This window comes from Corticium candelabrum, chromosome 10 (assembly GCF_963422355.1).
Source record: "Corticium candelabrum chromosome 10, ooCorCand1.1, whole genome shotgun sequence".
Taxonomy (NCBI): domain Eukaryota; kingdom Metazoa; phylum Porifera; class Homoscleromorpha; order Homosclerophorida; family Plakinidae; genus Corticium; species Corticium candelabrum.
In genome coordinates, this window is record NC_085094.1 from 6,425,270 (window position 1) to 6,449,873 (window position 24,604).

The window sequence follows — 24,604 nt, forward strand, 5'->3', positions numbered from 1 at the left end:
TTTAGTAAACGGAGTAAGATTTGTAAGATTATGCCACAAACGAGGAGGATCTATGATCTCGCTTTGCTCTTCCATATTCACAAATAGCATCTCTACATATGTCACTCTGGAATAGTATACAATATACCGACTGATTTGACCATTGGGTTCGCTTGGCTGTTTCCAACGAACTATAACTGACGATTCACCTATGCTTGCTTCATCCACATCAATGTCTTGAGGAGGACCAGGCTCTAAATCAGTACCATCTGTTAGAAGTTACAATCTACAAATAATGCACTACTCTACAAACCTGATGCAGCAATACGTACGGTTCCCATCATTAACGGACCAGACCCAAACTTATTGACAGCGTTAATGCCAAATGTATATATCGCGTACGGTGTGAATTTAGTGGATCTATACCTAAACGTCTGCACACTTCCATTGACAAAAAATGACCACGAAACATGAGGTACGTCCTTCCTCTGAAGTCGAACCTCATGAAATATGATGGGCGAATTACCATCAAAACAATCACCCAATGTTCCATTCACTTCAAAAGGAATACAACTTTCCACATTTGGTCTACTGCAATCCTCTGGAGAGCCTAACAGAAGAACATATATAAACAAACCTTAAATTTGAAGTTTAATTAATTAGGTCGAGTATACATTCTAACCTTGAACAATAACCTGTGCAACACTAGAAGTACCTGAACCTACGCTATTGTGTGCGATACAGGTATAATTGCCAGAATCCTCATAATCCACAATATGCAAGACCAAATTTCCGTCTAGTTGGTCTTGGACAATTATAACAGAGGTTTGGTCCTCATCAACTTTTTTCCACGTGTACTTTGCAGGAGGATAGCTTTTTGCAGAGCAGTTCAAACTATGTGATTCGTTCTTTTTCAAATACGCCATCATCGGAGTTGATGTCAGCAGAGGAGAGTCTATTAGTAGAATAAAAGGATTAGATAACAAATGAAACACTACATTTTCTCATGATGTCTTACATCTCACTCGAAAAGTGATATTGCTTGACGTAGTACTACCATTCGCATTTCCAGCGATGCATCTATATTCTCCTGAATATGCTTGAAGTGCAGGCGAGAAAGTAAGTGCACCTTTGATTGTACCATTAGAGTAATACTCTGTGGTTTGACTACCAGCTGTTACTTTGCTATTATTTCCATCTACTACTGTCACCCACTCAAACACAATCGATTTGGACAAGTTTGTCGGTATTTCAATAACACACAACAATGTAACATTAGTGTATTCTGTTGCCTCCACTGTATATTGACTCGCCTCAACCTTGCCTGCACATCCACAAATAGTAATCAGTTAATTAAGAATAAAGATTTCGATATCAGTCACAAGATATAAAAGACAATTTAAAGAGCAAGCCCTTGTACAAAATGCTGGATGCTTTGGTCCAGTCATCCTGGACGTGTGATGTGCGATTTAATTAATTAAATATTAAGTAGCACAAAGTTGCTATTCTATAGGCATTGTTATAGCTTTACTTCAGCTCATAAATATCATAAGTTGTGAATGCATACAACTTAACGAGCACGTACAAGTATATTAAACAGTTGTAGGCGAGGAACATGCATCCGGGTGGAGACAGCTGCATGGTAGCAACTGTTAACAGTTGTTGGGATATTTCCGGGAAAGACCTGTAGAGTGGTACATTTGTTCTACACGAATAGTATATCTATCTCATCATCAAGCACTTCCATAGATCTAATTCTCCAGTTGTATGCATGCCGTGCACAATAAAGCGGCTAGGCTAGGCTGCAGCACGTTGTCGAATCGCTCGCAAAATCCCACCACATCCACTAGCATAGTAGCACAAACTCTAACTCAACGTTTTCCTACACATATTTACACCTCACTTCGTTTGCAGCTCTACACATCGACGTCAACGTCAAGAGAAAGGTGTGGTAGGAAGTAGCAAGCGTAGGCTCTACCTGTCACATGTAGCAAAAGAAAAAGTTACCTGTTGCGTTCGTGTAAACCAAAATCATTGCAGTAACGAGGGAGGTCCTCCATACGGCTCTCACGTTCTTGCTGACACACATAACTACGAAGGCAAACAGGTCTAATAATTTATGTCAGACGGAAGTATTTACCATACCAAGGCTTGGATGTCAAAACGTCCGCGTAAACATATGCCGGTCATAAGATAATACAAGAGGGTAACTGACATGCAAAAATCAAATTTAATTTATTGCATTTTTCGTTAGTTCGTAATTTCCACTTGTTTATTGTTTAATTAAAAAATTAACTAAGGAGCAACTTGAACATGTTGCATCTAGCTAGAGACAATCTCTAGTCTGCACATTTTCATACCAGCTGTAGTTGCATCCTCTAACCAAGGTTAACCTTGCAAGCAATATACAACAGTTCTAAGCAAAAATATGTGGAACAAATTAAATACAGCATCTGATCACAGAATCTGTAAAGACTGCTAGATAGTAGTGAGTGAACGCCTCAACAAAACTGAAAACGATTCTCTGATGCGAACATCTTGTAATTAGCATTAGCAACAATATTAATGCACAAGTATCTGCAGAAAATAGCCTTCAGGGCGACTATAAGACTTTCAGAATACACTTTTTGTTGAGAAATTTCACATACTAGAGATCTGTTGTAAGTTTACTTTGCGATACGTTTACAAACTCGAGATCAACCTGCTCAATATATTGTAGCAGCAGTTGACACTACATCTGCTAATAGTTCTGGATTACTACCAAGAATCCAATCACAAACTGCCCACAGACTAACACTATCATTAAAAACGCAAGCTAGTAACTGAAGTTCTAAAAGTGACTCTTAGTACAGATAAGCACCAGTAATAGTAAAACTAGAAATTCTTCAGAACAACATCATTGAGACAGCTAATTATAAACTACTGTGATTCTCTGAAGTCTACAATTACTTGAAGTTAGCATATGTTTCAAATGAGTCCACAAAGGAAAGCAGTGCCTCATACACAAACTGATATTGGTGCTACAAAAGAAAATCATAAAAGATTACACAGGCACACGCGCGCGCGCGCGCGCACACACACACACACACACACACACACACACACACACACACACACACACACACACATGTGTGCGTCTGCGTGCACACACGTACACAGCTACAATGCTCTCACCACACTCTGCACAATTCTTGGAGATTGTATACGCATTGATCTGATTTTCAGGAAGACATCAACTATGCCCTCTGCTTTCAACTGCTCAATAAGAGAGAAGATGCCACAGAATGTTCCAGTTCGACCGACTCCATTGCTGTCGAGATAAAATATCAGTGGTACGATTGAAACACCTTTGTACTGTAAAATCATACTTGCAATGAACAGTTATTGATTTATTTTCTGTTCCTTGCTGCCATTTCAGCAATTGATCTATCATATCAAAAAGCTGAACTGCCGACTTGGGAGTCTCATTCTCTGGCCACTCCAAGTATTGGAATTGAGTTATAATCTTTGACTCGGATGCCTTCATAAAAGATGCACATAAGCATACCAGACACCAATACATTTAGTAAAAAATAACAACCTTGCTCAGATTCATTTTACGAATGATATAACTGCCCTGTGGTAGTTCCCTAGCCAACTGAACAGTGTAGGGACCATATTGTGCACTACCAGATGAAGGCCAATACTGATGAGACATTTGCTGCAAACAAGTAAATAATGTCCTTCAAATACAACCAACCACTGCTACATCAATGTACAAAACCTGTCCATTTTCCTCAAGACATGACAACATAACAACAGAAACAGAATTCTGCTCCCACATCATCTTCCAAAAGTCTGTTACAGTATTCTCCAATGGTCCTTGTGTGATAATAAATGCATTACGACGTCGATGACCCTATATGACTACAGTAATGATCTGCTCTAGATGCAACCAACAAATGTGACAGTTTTACATCCAAATGGCTTGCATTTATGTAATCTGTTCCAGGCTGAGTGTTAACGTATGTACTGTCTTCTTCCGCCTCTTCTAAACGAAGAATGACTCTCTGCACATCCACTGCACGAGAAACAGACATTTGTAACCTGACATGACAAATTAGAAACCTAGCAGTATCTAACAGGGAATGATATCTTGGTATCTGTTCTTCTTCACTACAGCACGTTGACTGCCAGCTTTACAGAGTTGTTTCACAAGCTGAGGTCCAGTAGTTTGCAGAAGCTAAAAACAACTTCCTAGCAACACTAATTCAAAGCTGCATCTGTACAAGCGTCCTCACATTGAATTGCTTTTCAAAGCCGGTCTTTCCTAACTTGACATCTTTCTTAGACAACTTGGCAATAGCAGTACGCAGATTGTGAGCAAGAATTCCAGTTTGCCCACAAACTGATGCTTCCAGAATAGCATCATGAATAAAAGAATACTGACCCTAAAGCCAATACAATGCACAACAGATTATCATTATTACTGCACTGTTTGAGCACTGGTATGTATTGCAGTCAAGTACACATTTACAAACCTCAGTCTGAACCATATCTTGACGTCTTGTCCTCAATGATACAACACAGCTGTAAATGTCGATAGGCTCATTATCTTCTAGTTTTTCCATCATCGTGTCAATAACAATAAATGTTCCAGTTCGTCCAACCCCAGCACTATGAACCATTAAACATGCTGCATCTTATATGTATACCACTGCGTGAAACATACCTGCAATGAACCACCATTGGGCCTCGATCGTTTGGATGCTCATGGTTGAGTCTCCTGATGAAACTCAGCAAAGGTGTTGCAAATTTAGGAACACCATGATCAGGCCAGGCAGTAAAGTGATACTGTGTAACTGTTTTAGTTGTTTCGCCCTGCCACAGTATAGAATTACAAACCAGAAATTGAATACCCTGATGACTTTAGAGGTTTACCACAGTCATGTTAAATTTTCGAATTTCATAATCTGCAAAGGAATCTGTTTCCAAGTAGTTTACTGTAAGGCCACAATAGTTCACTACGTCGCCAACCTTTTGGGGCCAATACTGATGGCACTTAATCTGTCAAAATATACCATTACACAAGAAATCAACAACTTCGTCATATCACCTGCCTTAGCCTTTTCAACCAAGTGAGTAAGCATAACAACCGTTGGAACGTTCTCTGCCCAGATCATACGCCAAGTGTCAGCAACAGTATGCTGCTGTGGTCCTTGAGATGCAATGTACTTCTTAGAAATTCGATAACCCTGCAATGAACCACAATTATCAGTTGCTCATCACATCTTAGAATGCACCATGAAATGGCCAACATCAACATAAGCAGCCGCAATGTAGTTTCCATCACAGTTAGTCATACCAGAAACAGTAGGCAACACTACTCGAAACTGATCATCTGTAAGACAATATTTGACAAATATTGGCAATCACTAGCATGATGATAACAAATGCATATATTGTTACATGTTAAAATGTTCTTGTAACGATTAAGAGACTGGTTGGCAAGAGCATCTTCGGCTGGAAAATCGTGAGACACATCTGTGATAGTCTATTGATAAGCAAATTGTTAGTTACAACTTACTGCAATTGTTTTGACTATACAGTGCAATGCTAATTTCACCTTAAACTCAGCTGTAAATCCTGCATTGTTGTCCTGATGCATAGCTGCAACATACTCTGAAAATTTGTCAATACTGATGGCATGTGCTCCAGATTGAGACTGTCGACTGTCTGGCTCACACAACAAAGGCAAGCAATGTATCATTAATCATGCATGTACAACAAGTCATAGAAATCACCTGAAGTATCCTTAGAGGTCTTAACTGAGTCCCTTGTTGCTTGTACAATCAGCTTTACAAGCTGCTCATCGCTACCTGCTATGTTTGTTGCTACACATTTATACTTGCCACTATCTGATGCTTGAACGTTACTAATCTGCAGTGATTTATCCCCAAGAACAACAAGACGTTTATCTGTTCCAGGAACATGTTTTCCATTAAACAACCATTTGATGACTGGTGTTGGTTCTCCACAAGCATCACAAGGAAGAACAGCAGTAGTGCCTTCATATGATGTAATTAATAAACTCTCACTAGAAATCACTGGAGCCTGAGCATTTCCATTAGTCACAACAGCATAGTTACTTTCATCTTTGTTCAAAGTTGAAAATGTGACTCCTTGATTTACATAAACACCACCAAATGCTACTTGTTTTGATCTTCGCCTTCTGACACACATACAGTACATGCACAAGCACACGCAGTTACATTGTGTTATCACAAATACAAATGTGCAGTACCTCAAGACAAAGATGACAATGATGATTACTATAATGACAATAATGCAGCCAATCACAGCACCTGCTATTGCAGCACCTGGAGCAGATGATCCAGATGAGACTTCATCTGTTAGGAACCCTAAACGACAACAACAACATTTGTGCCAAACCAAGGCAATAGCACTTACATGATTTCATACTTATAGAGTCACTAACAGATGATACTTCCTTCTACAAATGATCAAAACCATGTATTCACACACATGACAATACAGCCATTAACATACCCCATCACTCAAATGTCCAACAGCACGAATAAAGACAAAGTAAGTCAATCCAGGTTCTAATGGTGCATTTTGATATTCAATGTCCCCTGTAGTTACTACTGAACCACTTCCAACAGTAAACTCGTGTCCAGCTACTGTCTCCTTATACATAGCGTATTCATAACGAGCTGCCACATACCACGTACTGCTTTTGTCATAAGGCCCAGTGCCAGATGGTATATCAGAAGATGGAGGAGCTGAAGATCCAACAACACCCTTATGCACAATGATATCAACATATCTAAACCAACTCACAACAATGTAGTTTACACCACCATTGATAAACACAAAAATAATCACTTTATAGGACCATTGGAGTCATCAATGGCAGGCATCCCAACTACTTCAGTTGTTGTTGATGCAATATCATTAGTTGTAGGTGTGACTGGCTTACGTGGCACATCTTGGAGAGTTTTCACTTTGATCACATTACTGTCTGAACTGCGTGGGTTCAAGTTGGCATCATTTGTCACTGTCACAGATATACTGTATTCAGTATTTGGATTGAGGTTTGTCAAATTGTATGTTGTTAGGGAGATAGAAATTTCGCCAGATGCTTGAGACTTTTCATTGTTAAAGCTGCTGTGAACCTACACATCGAAATTCACAAGGACTTTCAACCGAACACATGAGAGCAAGCATGGTGCACACACACACACACACACACACACACACACACACACACACACACACACACACACACAGAATGCAAATGGGAAATTGAAAAGGTGAATAAGGAGCTGCCGTTCGTTACGGTTAGGCCCAACCAGATGGCTGGGTTCCTGTGCACTACGCAGGAGCTATGGGCCGTGCTAAGCAATCTCCTGGAGCATAGCCAGGTACTCGCAAGACCACCGACTGCAACGCCAACAGTGGTGTGGGCACCCAAAGTCTCACTAGGACCCCAGTGGCTGATGGACTTTGTCACAGTCGGGAGCCTTTGCCACCCCAGTCAATGACCAGGTACTCATTTATACTCCTGAGTCGTGTGAGTTTCTTGCCCAAGTAAATTATGCCATAACTCGCCATCACTGTGACTTGAACCTGCAACCCTTCAATGTCCCGGATGTAATCACTCCATAATTATAAGATGACTCTCTAACCAACTGAGCTATCGCACCACACTTGGCGCGCGCGCGCACACACACACACACACACACACACACACACACAAACAAACAAACAACTCACCTTGTAAAACTTGAGGACACCATTAGAATCTGTAGGAGGATCCCAGTGCAAAGTAATTGATGTTGCTGTCACTTCTGATTTTCTCAAATGCTGAGGAGGAGATGGTGCTAAATAATCAAGAAAAACTAGCATTAGCAAGTTAAAGCTCTCTGCCCACAAAAGAAAACAGACTTTTTGCATTTGTTGAAACAGTTATCAATGCTGCTGGACCAACTTTGACAGTAAAAGCTTGAACATTGACAACATAATTGATTGACGGTAACAGACCCTCAATTTCCTGGCTTTGCATTTTCACAGGATTAAGAACTGTTTCATTTCCATTCCCATCCTGTCGCTTGTATCTGACAATGTAATATCGAACAATTCCATTTGGCGTCATGGGTTTCTTCCAGCTGACAGTGACTGAGTTGGGTGGATGTGAACTAAATACTAAATCATATGGCTCAGTTGCTGGAGCTATATGACACAATAAATACACAACCAAAACATGTTACTGACACACTTTAATTAAGTACCTATTGCCAAACATACCATCTTCATCTGTGCTGAAGTTCCTTGCAACGCTCCTTTGCCCCTCCAATACCTTACCATCATGAGAACGAACATTCACTGCTGCCACTTCAATACTGTACCAAGTAAATGGACTGAGCATGGTCAAATTGACAAATGTGCCAGTTACATTCAATCGTGTAATGTCTCGCATTTGACGAAGACCAACTTGTTGATAGTACACAAAATAGTATTTGGGATCACCTTTTGGTTGGTCAGGTAGTGACCAAGACACAACAAGCCAGCGAGAAGCATTTTGTGATGAACTGACTATACTCGGAGGACCAGGATCTGATATAATATGAAAACAAATTATTGACAATACTAAACAAAAATAACAAAACTTACAGTCTTCAGCGGTAGTATTTGTAACAACATTACTAAATGATGACTCCCCGTGTTCATAACCATATTTGTTCCTAGCTGTTGCTCTAAAATTGTATGATTCAAATGATTCAAGGCCATCAATAACAAAGGGTTGAAGAATAGTAGCATCAAACTCTCTTGACTTCCATGTCATACCATTGCCATTCAACCGATATTCTATCCAGTATGCAGTTATAGGAGAATTTCCATTTTTTGGACAACTAACTGCAACATTCATACTCTGACCATCATAACTTTGGGTTGAAACTACATTACATTTCTGTGGAGGACCTAAAACAAGCATATCAAGCTTAACAAGCACAAAGTGCATAAATAGAATAAATAATTATAATCACCTTCAACTGTCAAGTCAACTGATGTCTGATTAGATTTAGTACCAGCCTCTATATTGTTCGTGGCAATACATGTGTATGTGCCACCATGTTTAAACTTTACAGATGAGATAGACAATGAATGACCCATTGATGTTAAATCATGTGGTTGCATCCATTGAAACGATGGAGTTGGATTACCATCAGCAGTACAAGTTAGTGTTATATTTTGTCCTTTCACACCTACTGGCTGAGACAGTGCAATTTTAACTGATTCTGGAGCATCTAAAACAATATCCATCACCCTACAAACTTATAACTGTAAAAATTGTTATTAAACTGACATTTGACATTCAATGTTATAATTAGAGAATAAGGACTAAAACCATAATCATTCTGTGCTCTGCATTTGATCGATCCTGCGTCAGAACGTTTTAGAGACTTAAACTTAAGTGTCTCAGTAAAGGTGCCTGATCCATCATGATTAGTTGAAATGAGTATGTTTGAGCTTGAAGCAATAGCTGACTCTGATCCACTCTCTTGTCTGTACCATTTGATTTTCATACCATTAGTCACACCAACATACTGCGACGCAGAGCAAGTCAACTCTAAAGATGCTGACTCATCACCAGAAACTGGTGACTGATGATTAATTGTTGGCATACCTAAAATCAAAACAAAAGGTTAATTAAAACAAAAACAACAATCACTGCAAGTTGAGCTGCTGTACAACTATGTAACGTTTACTTCCAGTTAAACTGTTCTAATTTGACTAGAGATTACTTGAAAGGTAGAGTACTATCCAGTTAGTAGCAGGTAGATTGTCAGATCTATTACACTTGCTTAACTATCATCAATGTCACAGCCCTGCTCCATAAGGCATTAATATTAGTGGTACTTAGGGCAAAGATGAAAACACCACAAGTCTGTCAGCAACAGAATACAAATATGCATACTTGCACTCGAGAATTATTCTGTAGTTGCTTAACAATTAATATTAATACCAAAAACAAAGTCAGAATCTAGCAGTCTTTATGAATTAATTACACGTTACCTCAAGACTCCTGGAAACACTACATTATACCACAGACATTGACAGTAAAATCGGGATAACATTCATCAGGACGTGCTATGTGTGCTGTACATAGTTAGATGCTTTGATTCATTTGCATACTACACTAATGAGGATGTAGTCCTTTTCAAATCATAATGAACAAGCAAGCCAATCTTTACCGAACGTGATCAGCCATGACGAAAAAAATCAAAGTATATTTGACATCCATCTCTTACACACAAGATATGAGTCTAGAACAGCTACTAAATTCAACACCTTATACTACTAATGCATAACCGTGGGAGCCAACTACCCATAAATTCAAGAACAGGAAGACATGAGCTAATACTATGACATTAAGTGAATTGACACTAATATTCAACTATCTCATAAATCTTTGCAACTTCTGCATCGTTGGTCATTGGTCTATGCCGGTATTGCTCTCCCTAGTCGCTTCCATGCACGCCTTCGGTAACAAATAATCTTTTCAGTAATCAACAAGCGATAGGGTTTTAGTTTCGCAGTGAAATTAAGTAAAGGTGTGTGCATGCTCACGTGCATGCACTTGCATGTGTGTGTGCTGAAATCAAAATTGACATCCTCCTGCTACTTCATATTACAAGCATTACATTAGAACGACACTCAATAATCTGACACATCAAGCTTACAATATAACATGCTGCTCCAGAACCTGATTGACTCTCCAAAGTAGTAAAAATTAGAAGACTTCACAAATCAGACTTACATGGTGGTTTGTTGCTGTCACAGTCCTCAGTTGGCAACCCCACACAGTCCATTCCATTGTGCTGCTGACGACGTGCTTTTGCACGAGTACGAGTTCCAACACCACATGATGATGTACAACTTCCCCACTGGCCCCACACACAATTTACTAGAACCAACAGTCATTTACTATACAACACTAAACACAATTCTGTTTCTAAATGTATACCATTGACATTCAGTGTAAATGACTTTAACACTATAGAGCCAGTAGTTGCAGTAGATTGACATGTATACACTCCACTGTCAGAGACACTAGCTGACTTGATGTAGAGCCGCTGCACACCATTCTCATACATCTGATATACACCAGCATTCTGTACACTTGAAGATGGCACATCATTGGCTGTGTTGTCTTTCCATTGCAAGAGAGCATTAAAGTTGGTCACATCAGGACTGACACCACAATCAATAGGATTAGAGTAAGCTTGATTCTCATCAACTGCCACACTTGTTCCTTCAATATGCGTATTATTGTCTAGAATAGCAATCTCCAACTCTACAACAAGACATTTTACTCTTCATTGAACACCTACCTACACTACAACATCATCTAACCATAGTTGAAAGCCACCTCACATACATGAAGAATGTGATTCTTGACTATTCTCTGTAAATTAATGTATCTTCCCCAAACTGGTTGACGGCAGTTAACATCTCGCCATGTTGCAATATCGGAAGGGCCGTCATATGGAGCCTTTCCACACTCATGGTTGTCATTCCCATAGTTTGTTAAGCTGTTACCAACATGAGCATACAAATTTTCACCTCTATCGCCTATAGGGACAATTCTAACACGTGACACAAAATATTCCTTTTGCAAGTCAATTCGAAGCCAAGGATCATCAGAGTTCTTTGTACCGGCACAATCAGTACCAAAAAGTCTCTGTCCAGTAACATCTTTTGGATTGCCATCTATAGCCTTTGCAGCAACAAAGCGAGAATCATACTCTGAACTGATGGTCGCTGTTGCTTCAAGAGAAGCAGATAGACTGGTAGCTATACCTACATCACATAAACATTGCACATAAAGCAACAAGTATGACTTCCACCATAACAGTAATCATACAAGATGTGACTATGCAGATCTCAGTCGATGGTCCTGTACACTTCTGACCACTCATTGTAGCTGGTTGACTCATCTGCCGAGTTCTGGTGCCATTTCCACATTCAACATTACATGAATTCCAACTACCCCAAATGCAATCCACTGGAAACACAACACAAGACAGTCAATGAAATACAGAAACACAGCTATTATGCATGTACAGTCTCAGTGTTCTAGCCAGGATATTTTGCCAACCGTCAATATGACGTCATCAAATATAATGACGTCACGCAATGACGTCAACAAATGTTTAATGTTGACATATTTGGTGATAACATCATATTTTACTTTACCTTTCCCTAGTTGTACTACGCAGAGTCTTATGCATGTATATTAGTTACTGCATGATTGGTAGACCATTCAATACAATAGCCACTCCTGACTTGTCAAATAAATTTCATTGAACATAACACAGATAGACATGTAATACACTAGATTATTACATGACAAGTTGACTTAATTAATTAACTTAAAACTGGGATTGTGAGCTGAGCTTTACAAGAGTAAGTTGTGCATGTACGTTGGCTACTGTGCCGTCAAACTTAAGAAATGAATAGTATTTAATGAATAGTATAGGGATGGATGGATGGATACTACTACGCCTTCTGACCATTTGCCCTTCTTTTGACCATAACTATCTAATACACTACGTATCTAGTAGTCTATCGTAATCATGTGTAAAATCCATACAAAAGCTCTGAGAATTTGTAGCTGCAAGCGTGCTTTGTGAGAGATCACTGTGTTTTTATAACCATAATGATTTAGCGAAATGATACATCCAGTTGAGTGGTTATGCTGTAAAGAGATCTGCAAAGGTGTACCTACTAAACATGGGATTGAAGATAAACAGTAATTAGTAGAGCACCTGCTGCAACAACAGTCTGCAACACCTGCTGCAACAACAAAGAAAGGACGCCCCAAGACCATTAGAAGTAAATGGCTTTAAATCCACAATGGATCTTGAAGGAAGACATCCCACAGTACCTGTGGTAGGCTGTCCAATTTTGTTCCCAACTGTCAATAATTGCTGTTTTCCCCTCCCCAAACGTCGCTTCCTTGTCCCAACCGTCAAAATGACGATACAAACAGTACTGGCGAGAACACTGCAGTCTGTATCATCTATAAGGTGACCGGATAAGGTAATACATCGGATATTGGAATAGGATGTTCAATATTCATAATCAAAACATTACCCACTCAATACATGTTATTATTATATACAATAATTATCTGTTATTGTAATATACTGCTTATAATGGTGGATTTTTCTATGCAAAAGGACCTTTTCCAGTACCTATAGTATCCAATACACTAACAGTGGAGTCACATTCTGCACACTTGCTTCTTTCAATGAAAGAGCAATACAGTACATGTACTGTACGTGTATGTACATTTTTTCTGTAAAACATTACTGATTTGAGAAGAATTGAGTGAGTGGTGTTTGCTGTGCTCTCGAAGCCTTCTTAGACAGAAGGAAGTTCTCAATCTCCGCAACATGGTGGTGAAGGCGATCGTCATCTTTCCAACATACAGACCACAACTCAATGCATCCAAAGCCCGGAACAATTCCAATGTGGATGGTTGGACAGCTGCAGTGGGACTGGCACCGCCCTTGTCATCATCATCCTCAGATTCAGCTTCAGCTTCAGCTTCGTTGCTGGTCAACTCATCGTCAATCACCTGCACAATTTGCTCTGCGTTTTCAGATAGCTGCATGTAGACGGGTGCATCCTTGTCAAGTTCTGAAAGCTCTTGGATGTCCTCGGCAAGCTCAGACTGAACTTCAGAGACAGTGTTGTCCTCAGTGGCTTGCATCTCAGCAGAGAACCCAGCCTTCCTCCAGCAATTCTGAACAGTGGTCTCTGTCACAGACTGCCAAGCATCTTTTGCATACTGGAGGCAGTGGAGCATGTTGATGTTCTTCTTCAGGGCCTTGGTGTCCAGCTTTTCAATGGTGGGATTATCAACTAGCCCACCAACTTTCCTCAGCATCAGGCGGCGGTAGTTCAGCTTGAATGCGTTAATAATGCCAGCATTACATGGCTGAATAATGCTGGTCGTGTTGGGAGGAAGAAACACAACATCGACATGATCAAGGCTGTCTTGAATTGCTTCACACTTGTGTGCTGGACAATTGTCTACCAACACAAAGAACTTTCTTGCCTTTGCGGCAAAACAGCCGATTGAACTCAAGCAGCCAATCGCAGAAGACAGCCTCTGTCATCCATCCTTCGTTGTTGCTTGTCCAGCGACCACCAAGAGCGTTAGCTGGAGTGGTGTGAGCAGCTGCCACAGCACAAGGCATCGTAGTGGTTCCAGTGCCATGTAGAGGCAGCCTGGTCCCATCCATGCATGTTGCCACTGCAAACGTGATCCTATCCTTCTGCACCTTGCTGCCCTTGACGTTCTCACTCACCCGCGCAAGCGTTCTACAAGGAAGGGCTCTCCAAAACAGACCCGTTTCGTCCATGTGGAACATGCAAGAGGGATCGTTACTCACACTACTAAACAACTCTGGCCAGACACCATCAAAGAAATTCCACGCAGCAGCAGTGTCTGCATCAGCAGACTCTCCATGATGATGTTTGGAAGTTATGCTCCGTTTCTTCAGGAACCGCTAAACGTAACTCTTCCAGCCAGCGTCACTCGATGGAACATCTTTGGCATCAGCAAGACCAGCTCGTTGCAGTTCTTCAGCGATGGCTTTACCCTTTGTGATAAGCAAATCGTAACTGATGGAGTTCAGGGATTTCTCCTTGCAGGCGGCGTAATATGCTTCCATGCACTTCTCCAGAACATTGCAGTGTGTGGACTGGTTTCTCTTTACACTCCTCGATCCCTGAAAGCTAGTGCCAGCAAGGAATCTATCTTGCGCAGAATGGTCGACACTTTGGACTGGGAGATGGAGAAATGACGAGCAATGTCTCCTTGGCTGGCTTTCGGATTTTTCTCAGCATATTCAAGCACTTCAAGCTTTTTCTCAACAGTCAGACTGACTCTCTTCTGGGCCATTTTGACAACAAGAGCAGCGTACCAACAGGATTCAACCAGCAAGAACTAGCAAGCGAGAAGAAACCTCTACTGCAACGATGAGATTCCAGAGAGCACTTGCGAACTGTAGCAAACAAGTGTGACAAGCATGTGCCTTGCCCGCGTGCGCTAGATTAAAGTGTGACAAGCAAGTGCGTTGCCCGTTGCGCTAGATTGTGCAACACGTCGTATGATAAGAGTCGACTTGCGATGTAAGAGTTGTACAACTTTCGACCAGGAGTCGTACGACTCGTGATCGTCTATAGTAATTACCCCATATAATAATAGAAACTCGACATTCAAAGACCCACGCTATAGACAATACAGACTGTACTAACTTTTGTTACAGATAATCTATACTTTAACTTCAAACAAGTATCTATTCAAGAATTTTACATATTAAATTATAATCCAAAGAAAGCATTTGAAATTGTTGTTCAGATTGTAAGGATACTAATTACAATAGTAGGTGTACTGAAATGACGCTTACTAGAGATAAATGTAAATCTTAATTAAGACTAAACATTCAATATTACAAGCTCTTTGGTCAGATAGAAATAGAAATAAACAAAAAATACTCTGGACTATTACTACTCACATTGTAACGTTTGTCTCTATTACCTTGAAAGCAAACAATGGCAATCTACCACAAGTATATACAGTTTGTAAACAAACAATAGCAGGATATTTCAGCAACAAGTACATATCCATTGCCTAACAAAATAATCCCAGAACCCTACAAGTGGCAACTTCCGCAGGCACCATATGTAAACCAACAAGTTATACCAACAACTCGGTTATTTCGATATCTAGATGACCTCCTAGCTGTAATAACCGTCTAGTTCAACACTAACGAGTCAATCGTCAACCTCAGCAGCACCAACAGCACAACTGACTGACAACCGCGTCATGCCAGAGCCCATGAATAACTATAAAGGCTACGCGTCGTGCCTCTATTGTGACTGTAATAATCGCACTGTCTACTTGTATTGCACTCTTTGTTACTGTACTTTCGAGGCACACTGTACAAGGCATATAGAACTTTCAAGGTATCCAAAGATGGCAGTGTCCGTGTATTGTGGCAGGCGGATGTATTCAAGAACGCGGACATTTCGCGGAAGTAAATTGAAGGCATGCTTGTCTCTAACAGTTTACCTGAGTTGCCGCCGACTCCGTTCAGAGAGAGGAGAAGAAGGAGCGTTGATAAAAAGATAAACACTTTTCTCATTCCTGCCTCGTCCCCAGATGGTGTGTAGATTTCAGCTCCCGGATGACCTTCTCCCCACCCTCTGGTGAGTTCCAGGAGCTACACACGCAAATTATCTAAATTTCTAGATAACTTATTTCTAAAAGTGTATACAGCTATCCATAATATTAATTTTCGAGAACAGATGTCGCTTTGACGACTAGATTAGCTCATGGATTGAATGCAAGCAGTTAGTAGTGGCGAACAGGCCTGCACGCATGCCTTCTGATTTTAGACCTCATTCTAGCTATTGTACTAGAAAATAGACTCACGATCGACATTGACAGATTCTAGGTAAAGTACACTCTACATGGTGTCAGAAGTGCTCGCAGCGGACTGTGTAGGAGCAGCAATGGTAGGACCAGTCTAGGACCAGTTTGGCTTCACACCGACGATGTATTGCACGTAACCCTCTTTAGCGACCACCCCTCTAACGCGACCAGCGACCACCAAAGTAGGCTCACAGCTGTCGCGTGTCTACGCCCTAAGCGACCACCTACCATTGCCTGCACCAATACATCCGGGTATGTATAACGAAAGGAGTGTCGTCACACTCAACCACAGTATCACGTGTGCGTACGGAAGTAGTCGAATGTCGTCTCGAAAACGCAAGATCCTAGCCCTTCATGAAAGGATAGCTGTTCTGGACAAGATAAAAGAAGGCCGTTCGTGTCGCTTAATCGCTGAAGATCGCGATCGGCCTAAGTAAGACACAAATTCAAGGAATTAATTAATAAGGGGAACAAAACGAGCATTAGACAGCAATGGGAAACCGGAGGTCGAAGTACAGCAAGGTTAGAAAGTTGTGCCACGAAGATTTGGACAGAGTTGTTTGGGAGTGGTTCAGTGTTGTTGTTTGTTGTTCTTGTTCTTGTTGTTTGTATATGTACTGTACAGTGCACTGTAGAAAACTAAATACAGTATGTAGCACAAAACTTAATTAACGAGTTCAACAAAAACAGTTCCCCTGATGAGAGACCACCCCTTTTGAGAGACCACTTTGATGGAAACTTAGAGGTGGTCATCCAAGAGGGGGACTACTGTACATGTACTCTTATTCCAATTGTTTCTGTTGATGATATGACTTGGTCAACATCAACACTAAAAAGTTTGAAAGGAATTCTCTTGTAAACAAGGTAGGGATCGACTGAATCCATGAATACATAAATGATGATACGGGGTTTTTGGGATGGGCATGCGTAAGAGAGACTAGCGCAATGTGGCACTGGAGTAGAACTGTCTGACGAGACCACTACATTGGCGTAGTCGGCAGGATATAAAAAGACAAGACGATGGCAGCAAAACAAGTGGGAAGACATGCCAAGGAATTTGTCCCCAACTATGGCGGGAATGTGGCGGCCGAATTTGAACTCTGGCTAGAAGACGTAAATGACTATCTAGCTATCTGTGAAGTGACTGACCAGGAAGAGAAGAAGAGGCTATTCATGAATCTAGCTTGGTTAGACCTGAGACGAATGGTGAAAAGGTTGGTCGTTCCGGCACCGCCCAACCAGGAGGATGGCAATCCCGGCGATTCGTACTGGGCTTTGGCACATGCAGTGCTCGCTCATTTTCGCCCGATAGTCAACACGACGTCTGAACGGTACAAGATTCGACAGCTCAAACAATAGAAACACGAGTCCATCACCGCCTTTGTAGGCCGTCTACGATCTAGTAGAGCTTTGTGAATTCGGGTCTGATAAAGTAGATACGGTTGTCAATGGACAGGTGAGGGATCAGTTAATTGTTAGGTTGCGGGCAGCAGAAATTCGCAAGGAGTTGTTAAAAGTTTCCAGTCTTACTTTAAGTGATGCTCAGCTTTGACTAAGGCAGTGGCGTTAGAGGCTTCTATAGCAGACAGTACGTTACATGACAGCAGCAGCTGCGAACCCCTGGCAACGATGCCCAGTGTGGTGAACAAAATCTCTCAATCCAGCAATGGCATAACTGCAGGTATTGTGGGCGAACACACAGTCGAGGCAAATAGCATTGCCCAGCTGCAAAGGCACATTGCTCGTATTGTCACAGAACAGGACATTTTCAGCAGTCTGTTTGCAGAAAAAAAAACCGCCAGTAGCTCGGTCCGTAGAGGAACAGACACCAGTTCTATGGAGGGGAGATGAGTTGAATGTGGTCTATGATACTGCCTATACTGTCCAACCTACGGTAGATTCTAAGGTCTTTACAGTGACACTCATGGTCAATGGCACGAAATATCAAGGCTTACTGGACACAGGAGCAACACGCGCCCTTCTCACTGAGGATTTGGTTTCTGACACAAGATCCAGCTCCAACACTCTTAGGGCATATGGTGGTAGCAAGATTGAAACATTGTGTGTAGCTGATGTTACAATATCAGCAGGAGACAAATCTTGCAGCTGCACATGCTTTGTGGTGCCAGTTGGAGGCAAGGTACTGTTTGGCCAAGATGTGATTACCCAGTTACAGCTACTGTCTACGGCAGACATCACCGTTGTCAAGACGGATCCTATTGAGATTAGGCTGGACCCAGAGGTCAGACCAGTAGCAGCGCATCCTAGACGTCATGCTTTCAGTATTCGGAGGACATTGCAAAGGAGCTGACGGCTACAGGATAGGGATGTCATTGAGCCAGTTCGCAAAGCAACACAGTGGGTGTCCCCTTTGGTACCAGTACGGAAGTCTGACGGAAGCCTGCGTTTGTGCGTTGACTATCGGCAGCTAAACAAGTAAATCATTCGTGAACGAAATATGATGCCGACGTTAGATGAAATCACGGCCATGTTGAGTGGATCCACTGTTTTCTCGGTACTTGATGTTGAACCGGGGTTTCATCAACTACCATTGTCAGCAGAATCCCGGAATTTGACCACTTTCTCCTCACATTGTGAGTTGTTTTGGTTTAAGAGACTGACATTCGGCATTGCATGTGCCCCAGAAATTTTCCAACGCTTGGTCAGCTCTATTCTGATGGGATTAGAGAGTGTTTCACTTTACATTGATGACATACTTGTTTTCGGGAAGAACCGAGACGAACATGATGCCACACTGAAGCAGGTTCTACAGCGTCTAGCAGTCGCCAGTTTGAAACTGAATTGGTCCAAGTGCCAGGTACGGCAGAGCCGCGTTAAGTACTTGGGACATTGGCTAAGTGCGGAAGGAATTATGCCAGATGAAGACAAATTGAAAGCCATACAGGAAATGCCATGTCCCGAGTTTGTGACAGATATGCGGCGGTTTCTAGGAATGGCGACCTACTTAAGCAGATTCATTCCTCAACTCTCCCAGGCAACAGAGACACTTCGTCACTTGGCTAGGCAAGTTCCTTCACGGTTACTGAGCAACTGCAGGAAGCCTTCGAAAGCGCCAAGTCAAGATTGCCCAACCGTTGTTAAAGTTAGCTAATTTCAACTCAACTCGTTCCACTCCCACCGCCATCAGCAGCGATGCTTCTCTAAAGGGACTGGGAGCTATCCTATGGCAACAAGATGAGCACAGCAGATGGAGACCATTTACCTGTGCCAGCCGCTCTTTGACAGACACAGAAATGCGTTATTTTCAACGGAACGCAAAATGTTAGGTGTGGTGCTTGCCATTACACGATTCAGACAGTATGTCTTAGGACAACCTTTTGATGTATTTATGGATCATAAGCCTCTCATCAGTATTGTTCGTAAACCATTTGAGGAGGTTCCACCTCGTCTTCAACCCTGGCTAGTATAGCCTTGATGCCCTACCAGTTTTCAATCACGCACATTCCGGGCAGCCGCTTGGTGTGTACGGATGCTTTATCTCGCGCTCCCCTCTCTGAGAAGACACAGACGCCAGAAGAGACCCGTTCTATGAGGGAGTATGTGGGGATGGTAATGGAGGAAGCACCTATAAATGTAAAAGATATTCAACAAGCATCCACAGCTGACCCACTTATCAATCGTGTAATCAAGCGAGTTGTAGATGGGGCATAGAGAGATGGGAGTCTATGGAAGAACTTTTTTACTGAGTCCGAGACCAACTCACAGTCATATACGGGATTTTACTCCTTGGCAACCGATATGTGATACAAGAGTCAGCTCGCCCTGCCGTATTGCGAGTAGCACACGAGGACCATCCATTTACTGATGCTTTTCTGGAAATGCAGTCTAAGAACGAGAGTTTGGTGGCCAGGGCTGACTAAAGATGCGGTAACGTTTACGGAACGATGCAGTGTATGTTGGCGGAAACATATCAATCATGCCCAAGTTTTGCAACCGTCAGATATTGAAGGAGTATGGAATAAGATAGCGGTTGACCTGGTAAAGATTGAAAGTACAACACGTCTATCTGTTGTAGACTATGGGTCCAGGTACCAAGAGGTGATTCCACTAACATTTACGACAACAGCGGCAGTCATTGGAAAGTTAATGAAAATATTTGCTCGGTTTAGGCTGCCAAAAGTCATCGTGTCAGATATGGACCTCAGTTTGTGTTCACTGGAATGGAACGGTTTCTGTCTCGTCTCGACATTCAGCACGTGAAATCTAGTCCCTACTATCCACAGTCAAATGGCATGGTAGAAAGGCTACACTGGCTAATACGGGAGCGCCTACAAGGTCTCCGGTCAACCATTCCATTTTCACAGCGACTTCAACAAATTTTGATCGATATTCGCAGCTCAAGACATCGCATGCTGGGAGCAACACCGAGTAAGGCACTATTCAACCGTGTTCTCCGAACCACCAACTCATATTCCATCTGTGATTGTAAACCCAGAATACCAGGTGAAAGCCAAAGCTCAAATGGCAAAGTATCACGATGCAAAGAGACGAGTACAGCCGCTGTCATTGCTAACATCGGGCACTGTGGTGACTCTCCAAGATGGTTATACTGACCCCGACCGATGGTGGAAGGTGGTGGAGCAGCATGGACAGCAAGTAGGGGTGTCAGATGGCCAACGAATCCTATTGCGGAACCGGCGTCATGTGCGAGAATACCGAACACCGGCAGACCCCACAATGAGTGCAGATGATGTGTTCCCGACGGCACGGAAGGAACGGTCAAAGCCTATCCAACCAGAGCCTTTGCAAAAGGAGGTACCCGCTCTGCAGGAACGACTCATGACGACCACAGAACAAGCGTCTCGAGATATTACGTCATCTCCGCCAGTGGAGTCACAGCCGGCCTCTACAGTTGCAATTGGTAGATCGGCGACATATATTGAGCAACCATTCCAAGACCTTAAGTCATCTCCACCAGTGGAATCACAGCCAGCCTTTACTGCCAATAGGGAGGGCTTAAGGGAGTCCAACAAGGGTCGGTCTTTACACGAAGAGGGAAGGACCACTCGATCTGCCAGACTTAGCAAACTAACAGCTAAAGCTAAAGAAGCTGCTTTATAGTAGAAACTTGAGGAAAGTAAGAAACAGCCTAGAATTTTAAGTGGAGTTTTGTTGTTGTGTTAGAAGGGGGTATTGTGGTAGCATAAATGACGATACGGGTTTTTTGGGATGGGCATGCGCGAGAGAGACTAGCGTAGTGTGGCACTGAAATAGAACTGTCTGCCGAGACCACTACAATTACCGTCTCTAGAATGTAAATTAACGCGTATACATAATTTAGATAATTAAGTCATATCACAATGAGTACGCAATGAAGTTCATACTCGCTCTCTTTGAATGCCGATGACCTCAGAATGATCTCCTAATGTATATTAATTTCTGTAAACAATTCTCAACTATCTGATCCAGCTCGGCGGCATCTGAGATGTCACATCAAATCTACTGCTCCCAACCGCCACGCCATTCCGTACTCATGCCTCCTGGATCCGCAGCAATGTCCGGGTAAATATACCAATAAGTTGATCGAATTTCTAGCTATGACCATACGCATATAGACCACGATGGATAAGCCCAAGCTCTAGAAAGTTTCACTAGGCAGACAGGGAATGGCCTGCCCGGTGTTTCTTGGACGTTTACTGCGACTGATGATGCAGTCCTATAGCTAGATTGAGGAAAATGAATTCCATCGTGCGATCTACACACGTGAGGTCAAATGCAGGCATTCCGCGACTGCTCCAGTATGTTTCGAAGCCGGCGAATATTACCAATGAAGTGACGATCAAGAGAAAAGGCAGTCAGATGTGAATCGATGATCCGCAACAGGTCTGTACTAGCTGTTTCAAGTGGTAATTGTGCTGAGAGACTCCAGCTACAGCAGCGTTGGGCCCCGATTGTGCCTGTTTCGCTTTACTTCTCTCACCAGATCTAGAGTCGGTAAGGACAGCACAAACTCTTCAAGTCCGCTAATCACATCCATGAGATTGATTTTGATTTCGCTACTTGAAGAGCCCGGATTGTTGTACACTCTGTTTCACTGTTGCAAAATTATGCGCGTGTTTCAGCGGCAAATAATATGCGCGCATTTCCAGTGCATAAATACGCGCTCGTTTCCAGTATATACGCGCGCGTTTCAGGTGCGTAATATACGCGCGTTTCCGGTGCATAAATATGTGTTTCCAGTGTCTAAACATGTGCGTGTTTCCGTGCATAAATATGTGCGCGCGTTTCAGACTATACATATTAAATTTCAGTGTGTATAAATTTTCATAATAAAGTCGTATTTCGCTTGCCATAATATCGCATAGTGTAGATATGGTGTCGGGAGTATCCAATTCGAACCGACTCTAATTAACTATAGTAAAGACGTACATGGCGGACGGTCTTAGACCATCGTCAATATTTTCACCACAAGACGCAGCAAAAGAATGGCCAGAGTGGCGAGACTACTTTCGATTTTACTTGAAAGCGACAAACAAGCACAAAGAGCCAGAATCAACGCAAGTCGCAGTACTGCTCACAGCAATGGGCAGGGAGGAAATATCAATCTACAAGTCATTCACATGGGCGGACGAAGGTAACAAAGACGGGCAAGCTCGACGTGGTTCTCGACACCTTCACGACACACTTCAAACACGAGATCTACGAACGGTTCATCTTTTTCAGCGGAAACAGAAGCCAGGTGAGTTCTTCAATACTGTTACACTGATTTACAGTGCATGGTAGAAACGTGTACCTACCACAACGCAGAGAAGCCCAAGATAGTACGTGATCAAATCGTCATGAACATCGTGTCGGACACAGTTAGAGAGAAATTGCTTGGACAATCAGGTCTCACGTTAGAAGGCTGTGGATATGTGCCGTTCTATGGAAGCTACAACACAATATCTCACCTGCATGGCGGCGTCGAGTACCACAACAAAGGAATGTCATTGGGAAGCCGTACGGGCGCACGCGATGAAAGACACAAAAGCTGCGCCTACAGTCACTATGCTATTATTGAGCGACAAGAGACGAGCCACGGGCCTGCCCAGCATGGGGCAAGAGTGCAGCTACTGCAATAAGCTGACCCATGCAGTTGAGGCTTGCAAGAAAGCTGGAAAGACAAACGCGGGACTGACGCACAGCAAGAAGGAGACCACCAACACAGTGACACCTAGCGGAACCAGCACTAAATTGCTTACATGATTAGTAGATGTCCTGATAAGAAAGTAATCGACAAGGTTTTGCATTATCATCTTGAACATACATGGTAAAGGATTAGAAGCCAAAGTTGACACAGGTGCTACATGCAACACCCTTCTCTCCAGGCATACACAATATTGTATGACGATCCCCCAAAGCCATGCAACCAGTACTCGCTTAATTACAGCATATGGATGGACACAACTAACAGTTACAGGGAAAACAACTCTAGAACAACGTTCGAAGATATAAGTAGAACGATGGAGTTTATTGTATTTGCTGAAAATGTGGAGACTTGATAGGACTATATACCCACACTAAGGAAAATGGGTATCATTCAACAAGCACAGTTAGTTATACCAAAGCTCAAGAACTACCAGAAACAATTAGTCAATTTATCGGCGTATTCCAAGGACTCGGACAACTTCCAGGTAAACATACCATCTGACTGCAGACAAATGCTCAACCAACCATACAACCGGCTAGATGAGTCCTCTTCAAGTACAGGCAACAACTGAAGGCAGAACTGGAGGAAATGGTAGACGAAGACATCCTTGTAAGGGTAACAGAAGCTACAGCATAGGCCAGCCCCATTGTACTGGTAAACAATCCAGGAACAGACAAGCTACGCATCTGTATGGATCCGAGTGCTCTAAACAATGCGATTCAACGAGAACACTATCAAATCAAGACACCAGAAGAGATACATTTGCAGATAATCAGACTCTGAATACTTCAGCACACTAGATGTCAACTCGGGCTATTTACAAGTGGCGTTGGAGGAAAAGAGCAGCTACCTTACCGCCATTGCAATACCGTTTGGACGATACAGATACCTCAGGCTTCCATTTGGGATTATCTCCGTCACAGAATTCTTCTCAGACATCCCAGGTGTCCACACAT

The 24,604-nt window shown here is 42.3% G+C and overlaps 2 protein-coding genes and 2 pseudogenes across 2 annotated transcripts in view; 2 read left to right on the forward strand and 2 right to left on the reverse strand.

Annotated features, from left to right (window-relative positions):
* Positions 1–6,469, reverse strand: part of LOC134185343 (receptor-type tyrosine-protein phosphatase S-like) — a 12,754-nt gene extending 6,285 nt beyond the window's left edge. Inside the window, exons 1-23 of the mRNA XM_062653126.1 lie at positions 6,442–6,469; positions 6,263–6,380; positions 5,763–6,190; positions 5,585–5,694; positions 5,428–5,512; positions 5,277–5,359; positions 5,079–5,213; positions 4,900–5,025; positions 4,691–4,839; positions 4,500–4,635; positions 4,260–4,409; positions 4,102–4,201; positions 3,936–4,039; positions 3,743–3,877; positions 3,560–3,679; positions 3,348–3,499; positions 3,154–3,289; positions 2,929–2,999; positions 1,851–1,861; positions 998–1,303; positions 662–934; positions 293–589; positions 1–248 (exon numbers count right to left, since the gene is read on the reverse strand). The exon at positions 1–248 is cut by the window's left edge and continues 100 nt beyond it. Of these exons, the coding sequence (XP_062509110.1) occupies positions 1–248; positions 293–589; positions 662–934; positions 998–1,303; positions 1,851–1,861; positions 2,929–2,999; positions 3,154–3,289; positions 3,348–3,499; positions 3,560–3,679; positions 3,743–3,877; positions 3,936–4,039; positions 4,102–4,201; positions 4,260–4,409; positions 4,500–4,635; positions 4,691–4,839; positions 4,900–5,025; positions 5,079–5,213; positions 5,277–5,359; positions 5,428–5,512; positions 5,585–5,626 (2,859 nt within the window). The 5' untranslated portion in view covers positions 5,627–5,694; positions 5,763–6,190; positions 6,263–6,380; positions 6,442–6,469. The remainder of the gene's footprint in view (positions 249–292; positions 590–661; positions 935–997; positions 1,304–1,850; positions 1,862–2,928; positions 3,000–3,153; positions 3,290–3,347; positions 3,500–3,559; positions 3,680–3,742; positions 3,878–3,935; positions 4,040–4,101; positions 4,202–4,259; positions 4,410–4,499; positions 4,636–4,690; positions 4,840–4,899; positions 5,026–5,078; positions 5,214–5,276; positions 5,360–5,427; positions 5,513–5,584; positions 5,695–5,762; positions 6,191–6,262; positions 6,381–6,441) is intronic.
* Positions 6,457–17,383, reverse strand: LOC134185344 (phosphatidylinositol phosphatase PTPRQ-like). Its single transcript, XM_062653127.1, has 14 exons — positions 17,279–17,383; positions 16,136–16,286; positions 11,912–12,052; positions 11,401–11,847; positions 11,012–11,341; positions 10,805–10,951; positions 9,350–9,670; positions 9,030–9,290; positions 8,656–8,964; positions 8,290–8,598; positions 7,930–8,214; positions 7,759–7,865; positions 6,868–7,157; positions 6,457–6,808 (listed from the first exon to the last, which is right to left on the reverse strand). The coding sequence occupies exons 1-14, from the start codon at positions 17,381–17,383 to the stop codon at positions 6,520–6,522; spliced, it is 3,492 nt and encodes a 1,163-aa protein (XP_062509111.1). The 3' UTR covers positions 6,457–6,519.
* A 135-nt stretch (positions 17,384–17,518) lies between these two features.
* Positions 17,519–18,349, forward strand: LOC134185345 (uncharacterized; annotated as a pseudogene).
* A 1,835-nt stretch (positions 18,350–20,184) lies between these two features.
* Positions 20,185–21,730, forward strand: LOC134185346 (uncharacterized; annotated as a pseudogene).
* The last annotated feature ends 2,874 nt before the right edge of the window (positions 21,731–24,604 follow it).

What these genes read in the sequence shown, in the direction of transcription:
- LOC134185344 (XM_062653127.1), bottom strand. Translation starts at nt 17,383, where the DNA reads ATGGATTCAGTCGATCCCTACCTTGTTTACAAGAGAATTCCTTTCAAA. An exon ending in TGACAGCAACAAACCACCAT is followed by an intron (nt 9,671 to 10,804) that starts GTAAGTCTGATT and finishes TTTTGATTTTAG; the next exon opens with GTATGCCAACAATTAATCAT. An exon ending in GACTCCAATGGTCCTATAAA is followed by an intron (nt 6,809 to 6,867) that starts GTGATTATTTTT and finishes GAGTTGGTTTAG; the next exon opens with ATATGTTGATATCATTGTGC.